This window comes from Oratosquilla oratoria, chromosome 5 (genome assembly GCF_046742065.1).
Source record: "Oratosquilla oratoria isolate Oo_2021 chromosome 5, ASM4674206v1, whole genome shotgun sequence".
NCBI classification, from domain to species: Eukaryota; Metazoa; Arthropoda; class Malacostraca; order Stomatopoda; family Squillidae; genus Oratosquilla; species Oratosquilla oratoria.
In genome coordinates this window covers 73,467,700-73,475,571 of record NC_134781.1, presented here as the reverse complement: position 1 = coordinate 73,475,571, position 7,872 = coordinate 73,467,700, and the positions used below count along the sequence as shown (strand labels likewise).

The window sequence follows — 7,872 nt, the reverse complement described above, 5'->3', positions numbered from 1 at the left end:
TGCGTGAACGTGCATATCAGTATGTACATGTATGACAGTCGATCACGAGTGTTTCCTGTTAGCTGTTGAGGAAAGGAAACTAAGAGATAATACAAATATGTATATACTCGTATGTATATATATATATATATATACATATATATATATAAATATACACACACATATATATATAATTATATATATATATATTGACATATATAACTTAATTTGCAAAATTTTCAACAGTTTGTTAGGATAAGTTGCTAGAAGCCAAATGTAGGTATATACATTGATTATTTCTGCTCTGAATATTTCATTCAAAATAAATTGTTTAACAAAAATAGAGTAAATGTCAGCCCTAGATGTGGGGAAACTTGGCTACCAGTTACAATATTTTTTTTTTCAAATTCACTTCTATTATTTGTAGATATGGTACATATGTATAGTTAAACAGAACGTACTAACTGTACGAGCTACCAGATGCTTTCATTGTCCACAATTCATCTAATCCCTTCATGTTGCTCTCTGTACATTGCTCTGGAAATCTAAGTTCTGTTCACAAAAAAAAACAAAAACAAAAAACAGGCTTCCTTCTACCATTACACTCCTTTGAAATTATGGAGTAGGTAACCATCAAAAAATAGAAAATATCGTTACCTCAGGTTTTATGAAGGCAGCCTGCATAATTCACAACTTCTTGAAGGCTTTCACCTTCAATGGGACACACAAAATCGTAAATTATGTTGGCTTCCTTAGGCTGGTGCTGAAGGCTGCTTGTACGTCTTTGATACCTGGTTTATTTGTGCGTACCAGCTATCATGCATACAAGGATTTCAATGTATAACATGTTCAACGGACACTGTCCAATCAGATAAAGTATTTAGACTAAATTTCAAAATCATTAAAAGGATTATTGAAAAGACAATAAATTAACTAGTGCAGTATTCAGTGTCTTTAATAAAACATTACATGTACACTCCATATACTCATTTATATGCATAAATTCTTATGTGTTCATATATGCAATCTCAGGTATTTTGCTATCATGCTTGAATTTTCATGTATCATTTCCATTTGTATTTTCCATTGTTTTAGTCTATGAAAAAGTGAGTTTATTAGAAGAAAATGTTTACCTTACTGCTTATGTATGTATATATATATATATGTGTGTCATTTCATTGGGGGCGCATATATCTGCTCTTCACTGTATCTTTAAGAAACACCAATTTTTTGTCTATAAAACATGAACAACGCTTGGTATTCTGTGGTTCCTCTTAAAACCACGTTCTTATTTACCCCTTGATCCGATTCTTCAAAAGAAAAAGATAAAAACCTATATACAAAAACATTCATGGAAACAACAAATTATCATAATTATTTTAATATTATAATAATACTAGTTAGCACTCTAATTTAGAACCTGCTTTAGTATCCTGGTCTTTATATGGAAGCGTGGCTCATCCATTGGTCATTCGGTCACTTTCTAGCCAATGTTTCAGGTATTCGGTATCAAGGAACTTTGTGCTCTGGATATCTTATCTTCAGAGTTCTTTTTCTTAAATCAGCTACGTGACGTTTATCTAGAGTGTGTGTATATGTGTAAGCGTTTGTTCGTTAGTACGTTGTTTGCTAACCATGACTGATTGGGGCTCAGCTGATCAGTCATGATTGGCAAGCCGGCAGCGACCCAAGTCTACTGATATGTAATGATATATGTATATATATGTAAAGGATTAACATGTATCATATAGTCATATGTATATATATATATAAATATATACACATACCGTTTATGCTCAGGTACATAACTTTCCTTACACATTACTCGGTTGCATGGCTGGTGTTGTAGGAAGGTGGTCTTCTTAGATACACAGCACAGGTTTGAGTGGTTCACTAATGATTGGGGGTCTTACGGGGACGATTGGGGGGTTTGGAAAGAACAGGCCCGGGTCGATAGGTTCATAAAAATTGGTCGGTCGGTCGGTTTGTTCGATGGATATGCTTACGTTGACCGCAGCAAACCAGTCGACTAGTGTCCCCGCCCAACGTGCTAATCGGACACACTCTTCAGACGACTGCGGCGGCGGTGGCGCGGGCGGCGGGATGTTGGCTTGCGTGCTTGCTTCCACATTACAGGACCCGTCGCGGGATTAGGGGCCGGGGAAGAGGGGACTGGGGAAGGAGGCGTGTGGAGGGACGGGGCTGGAGGAGGAGGAGGGGAAGTGTTGGAGGAATGACGGGTCTCTTAGTTGGTTCTTGGATGTCTCTTTATCTTTCCAGACTCTCCTTCTATCTCGGTTCTGACAGTTTACTACTTGTAGTTCGCCAAGTCTAAACAGAAAAGGAAAAAGAAGCGAAAACTCGGCTGAATGAAATCAAACGATGGGGATGGGTTGGGTCGGACAAAACGACTTCATGGAACCTAATCAGAAGCTTTTCTTCTACTCCTCCAGCCTACTGACTGGACGACTCTGCCGCAGAAGCTTCGTCCACAGTTGGGGAGGAGAGGAATGGCGGCTCACTCGCCAAACATACACGTGACGCCAGGATACTTTTCAATTCCCGAGGCACAATATTGCATCTTGTAGAATTTTTTTTTTTTTCAACTCTTTTATGAAGACAATGAACAACCTCGCCTTGAGAAGTCAGAGCATGAAATCAATAAAGAAGAATATATTTTTTCATGTAATTTGTTTTCTTTAATCTGAACACATTCTATATATAACATGAGATGTAGGTTATAAGAGCAATTTTTTTTTTTTAGTTAATTTCATACATTAGGGAAAGTGTGGAATTGTAGGGACTTCCCCAAAGACCAGAATGCGGGTCTTTCAGAATACGATCTAATTAATTTCACCAGTTCGCATTTGCTGATATGAACGCACAGGATCTGATGGGGAATGTCTCTCCTCTCCACAAAATAGAGTAATAGAAAGAAATAAAGACTATTATGTTGCCGCGAAAAAAGTAAAGACGAAGATTGCAAATATGCCAGTTGATTCACGGAGATGTGGTTACCAAACCTTTCGTTTCAGAAAAATGTTTCAGACGCAAGACTTCAGCTTTATCATCATCATCATCATCATCAGATATGTGTAGCTTTACAATGTATTGCAAAAACAAGCGGCTACTACAGTTTCTAAGAGTTATCAACACGATTCTTGTCACACAAAAATACATCTTATCACCTAACACTTGTAAAATAAGTGCATGTTACTATCATAGAATTACAAAAACGTATGTACGATTTGATTTCTGTTTCCTCTGTAAACAATATCCATCACATGATGTCGAAAAAAAAATAATAATCACGATGATGCTCAAATCGTGACGGACATAAAGAAATATCAATTGGAGGGGACCATATTTGGGCATAACAAGAGGAGTCTTTGGGTAAAGGAGAGTGTTTTTTTTCGTCTTCAATGATATAAAATAATAAAAAATATGGATATAATGATTAATCCTAGGCGAGCTATCAAGCCAGTACAAAAAGGACAAGAGCGGACACGTGTGTAGGAGATTTTATTTTTATTTGACCAACTGGTTTACTTCACCAGCTGTGTTCTCCAGCTGGTTGGTGGAGCAGACGTTACCTCATCATTTTTGCACGAGCGCACACTACACTTTCTTGATTTTCTGTGTATTCATCAACGTTTAATAACCCTTAGGTACTTCGACGCACTTAGAAATATAATATGTTTATAAAGGTATATGCATATATATGTATGTATATGTACATATAATATTCAGATGCATACATACATATGCATATATGTATTTGTATGTCAAGCACAGCGGACAACACACTTGCTGGCGAACAGACTTCGAAGCTTCGTAAGGAGGAGGAAGAGAAAGAGGAGGCGGAAGAGGATGAGGAGGAGGAAGAGGAGGAGGAGGAGGAGGAGGGAACTAGGATGCTTCGAACGTTTCGTTCGTGGTACAGGATCGAGTTTGGTTATGGGAATGGCACAGTGAGTCTATACAATAGCTATGTACAAATGCCTCTAGACTAGTAAACGTGTTCGTTGGTTCTTACAGTACAGATAAGCTCGCACGTACTGCGAGCTATTGTTAACCATGGAATCGGGGGAGGGGATAGGGAGAGACTCCAAGTTAACAAAACGGTTGATGACAGTTGTAGTAATATACAGCTATTTCTATCGTTGGTCCTACGTGTGGATATATAACCATCTATATAACCATAGATTTGATTCTGATATATTTATATACACAGGATTTTTCAGTTTTTCAGGTAATCTATAATACAATAGAAAAAACAATGTTATGTACTCTGTAGCATCACATAAAGTAAAAATACAAGAAATTCTTATCACTTGATAAAGCATCCATTATTTCATTGTCTTGTATCAAGATGGACTGGTCACGTGGTAGTCACGTGACTCAGCCGTGACGTGGTGGCGACGCTTCTGTCTCACACACACACACGTAGCGTTCGCTCCTTCAAAGACCACAGTGTTTTTGAAAATGCATCTACGGGTACGAACATCACGTACTTATGTGTATATCATACACGATGTAACAATACAATGTACACATCATATCACGCACAGGAGTTGTATCAATACCATAAAGAGTGTAACAACATAATCGTCCTCAGCATCTTTATCATCGCCATAACTATCCACGTACTCGACATCATCTCTAACAATATCGAATTACGGAAAGTACTTGTTCTTGCTTGTCTACACAGTCAGTGGAAGATGGTCACCTCGCGCTCACCTGTCTTGATCTCATGAAAAGTGAAGAGGTTAGGAGCAGGGGATAGTGATGTTTATGTGCATGCACGTGTGCGCACGCACGTGCATGCACGTGTGTGTGTGTGTATGTGTGTGTGTGTGTGTTTTCATTGAGTTATGTAAGCAGTCTTGGCTGAAGGCAAGACGCACCATGACCTGGTTTTGACACACTGATGAAAGAATGTTGCCCCTGATTCTCCGGACCACGTCCGGATCAGCTGGCCGTTACCGGTCCGCGCCTTTCCCGGCAGCCGACCAGCCGGCATCCTAACCTCTCACGTTCCTAAGTCTTCCATCGGCCAAAACTCAACAACGCTGATTTTAGATATTTTTCCAGTCCACTCGTCCTTCTTGCGCCTTCATGTTCTTTATTTTGAAGCTACGGTGACGTTCCTCCGAGGTGACCAAACCAACTATCATCGAGACCTCCTCCATCTTCAAGACAGAGGAGCTGTTTTCACCCAAGTCTCCCACCAGGCCAAGGCTTTTCGTGTTTCTCATTTTCATATTCATGGCATCTCGCCCACCCTCAACAAAGCTTACTTAAACAAGATTTTTCTGAAGGCCCTTCGGAAGTCTTTGTTAAAGATGGTGTATATGACGGGATTGAAGGCAGAGTTCATGTAGCCAAGCCAGAAGGCGAAGTCGAACGCGAAGATTGGGATGGACTCGCCAAGGAAGGGCCCTAGGATGTAGAGAAGGAAGAAGGGGAGCCAGCAGGCGATGAAGGATCCCATTATGAGGCCAAGGATCAACGTGGCTCTCTTCTCCTTCTTGCGCGCCAGCCTCCGTTTCTCCTTCTCTGGGTCGCGAGCCTTCGGAGTCGATACGCGCCCCATGTCAATGAGCTCACGCTTGGGCTTGGTGAGCTTCTTGCCCAGGAGCGGATGGCAGAAGCGGAGCTTGAGCGGCTTGACGACGGAGCAGCGCGTCACGACGCCGCTATCCGACGAGGAAGGGTCGATGTCACTGACGACGTCCCCGTCGACCGAGGGAGCCGACGCACCACGCTTCAGGGACCCGCCCGGGGACACCGTCGCCACGATGACGCCCCCGTTGGGCTGCCGCGGGTCTCTGATAGGCGTGGGCGGGGCGGAGGGCGTGGGCAAGGGCGAAGCCCCAACACAGTCCGGATTGTCCGGGCCGAGGGGCCCCAAGTACACGCCGTTCTCCCCCTTGTTGATGTTGTGGTTCCTGTCGTCGGCCTCCACTTGCTCGCTGACCGTCTTGAGGGGCACCATCTGCGACGTCCCCTGCGAGTCGCACTCCTTGTCGAGGGTGAGATCATCCTCCACGTTACCGCGCACCCCAGAAATGCCGGCCTCAGGCGGCGGCTTGTGCGAGGTGGTCTCCTCCTCGTGAACCTTAACATCACAGATATGCACCTTCCTGTTGAGCAGACTTGTCCTCTCCGTGACACTCATCCGACTCCCCTCGCTCGGGTTCGGCGTCGGGCAGGGAGTCCTTGTGAAGCTGGTGGTGACAGCTCGAGGTGTACTAACCTTGGAACTGCCCTGCCCGTTCGAGGACGGCCCACCGCCACCGCCACCGCCACCGCCACCGCCGCCGCCGACTCCGCAAGTAGACGGTCTGCTGGGCGGGAGTGGCGAGGGTTTCGGAGCTTTCTTTTTCGGAACTCCCCTTCTGGCCCGGGCCTTGGCCGCGTAGTAGATGCGGATGTAGACGAAGATCATGATGCAGCTTGGGATGTAGAAACTGCCGAGCGCTGAGTAGATGACGTAGCCGAGGTCGTCCGATACCTGCGAAGAGATGAGAGGAAATTAGTTTCTTGGTTAAGTGAGGGGTATTGTAAACTGCAAAGGAATAAGTCAGGTTAAGCAAGCTAACAGGATGATTACAGTGACAAAGAATCGCAGAGGCAAAGCACTCCAATAGTAGATCATTTGACTCTTAAAGAGGCAGGAAATGATAAATAAAAATATGTAGGCGCACAAGATGACAAAATAAACAGACATTACAGTTACTTATGTGTTAGGCCAAATAAATATTGAAACTTCGAGCTGTGGTAGACTCTACTGCATCCGAAGAAAGTCACTTCATTCATTGACTAGGAGGTTGGCAAGATCGTTTCTATCTACTACTAGATACCTACGTCCAGACAAATTTAGGGTGTTACTTCTCATGTATTTAGTGTCTAATTTAAGAATATTGTGAGTTCTCATTATCATTTTTTTTTTTAGAATCTTGATATCTACCAAGCCTCCCCCGAATTTTAGGCATTTGCTTATTCTAATGGTTTTGTTTACTTATTATCTAATTAATTAAACTTATTAGTTTTTATTGATTATATTATCAATTGTATATTATCATCTATTATTAATTACTTATCATCTATTTACTTATATTTATTCTAATAGTTCCCCGTTTTGGTGTTGACTGTACAGGGTCTAAGCAGGCAGTACCTTTAAGGTCTTTAATGACATCCTTGCAGTCCAGATTCACGCAGTATTTTTTCATGGTTGGATATTACTCTTCACAACATACATATACCAAGGCTTTTTCCCCCTTACAAGGGGGGTAGCCACTCTTCACAAGAAAAAACAATAATGATCAATTATAACTTTTGCTACCCCTCCATTCTATTACCCTCCTTAATTAAATCTCTCATTTACCATCTTCGACCCAATGTATTTGGTACGATATTGTCATCGTGATAGTTGGGGAAACAGCACCAGACCAATATGCAACACAAACAACAGATATCAGTAGGAGGGGGGCCATGAATAAAAGCAGCAACGACTGCAACAGCACTGTAGGAGAGAGGCCACACGCAGAGTATGGGATTCAATGTATTTAACGTTTCGCCCAGCAAGCTCGGGCTATATAAGGAGTCAGATGTTTCTCCACTGTGTTATTTTTGAAGAAGCCCTGCTGGGCGAAACGTTAAATACATTGGATCCCATACTCTGCGTTTGGCCTCTCTCCTACAGGAGGGGCCCAGTAATGGCCACGGTCTTTACAATCAATGAAGTTCGAAGCAAGAGGTGTTATTGTTATTAAATTGTAGCCATTGATTTATATAAAGATACGCCAGTGGCCCTGCTTCCTTTTACTCTCAGCATTTTCTATTTTGGTCAAACGTAATGCCGAAATATTCTATATATTTTTTTTGCAT

The 7,872-nt window shown here is 42.2% G+C and overlaps 1 protein-coding gene across 1 annotated transcript; it reads right to left on the bottom strand.

Moving 5' to 3' along the window:
* Positions 1–918: 918 nt before the first annotated feature.
* Positions 919–7,214, bottom strand: LOC143025833 (uncharacterized). The gene is made up of 2 exons (XM_076185845.1): positions 7,140–7,214; positions 919–6,496 (listed from the first exon to the last, which is right to left on the bottom strand). The coding sequence occupies exons 1-2, from the start codon at positions 7,212–7,214 to the stop codon at positions 5,276–5,278; spliced, it is 1,296 nt and encodes a 431-aa protein (XP_076041960.1). The 3' UTR covers positions 919–5,275.
* Between the last annotated feature and the right edge of the window lie 658 nt (positions 7,215–7,872).

Bases quoted from the DNA above. Each gene is read 5' to 3' on its own strand.
- LOC143025833 (XM_076185845.1), bottom strand. From the start codon at position 7,214: ATGAAAAAATACTGCGTGAATCTGGACTGCAAGGATGTCATTAAAGAC. The intron at 6,497-7,139 runs GTACAGTCAACA...ATCTCTTCGCAG, and splicing joins GTACTGCCTGCTTAGACCCT to GTATCGGACGACCTCGGCTA.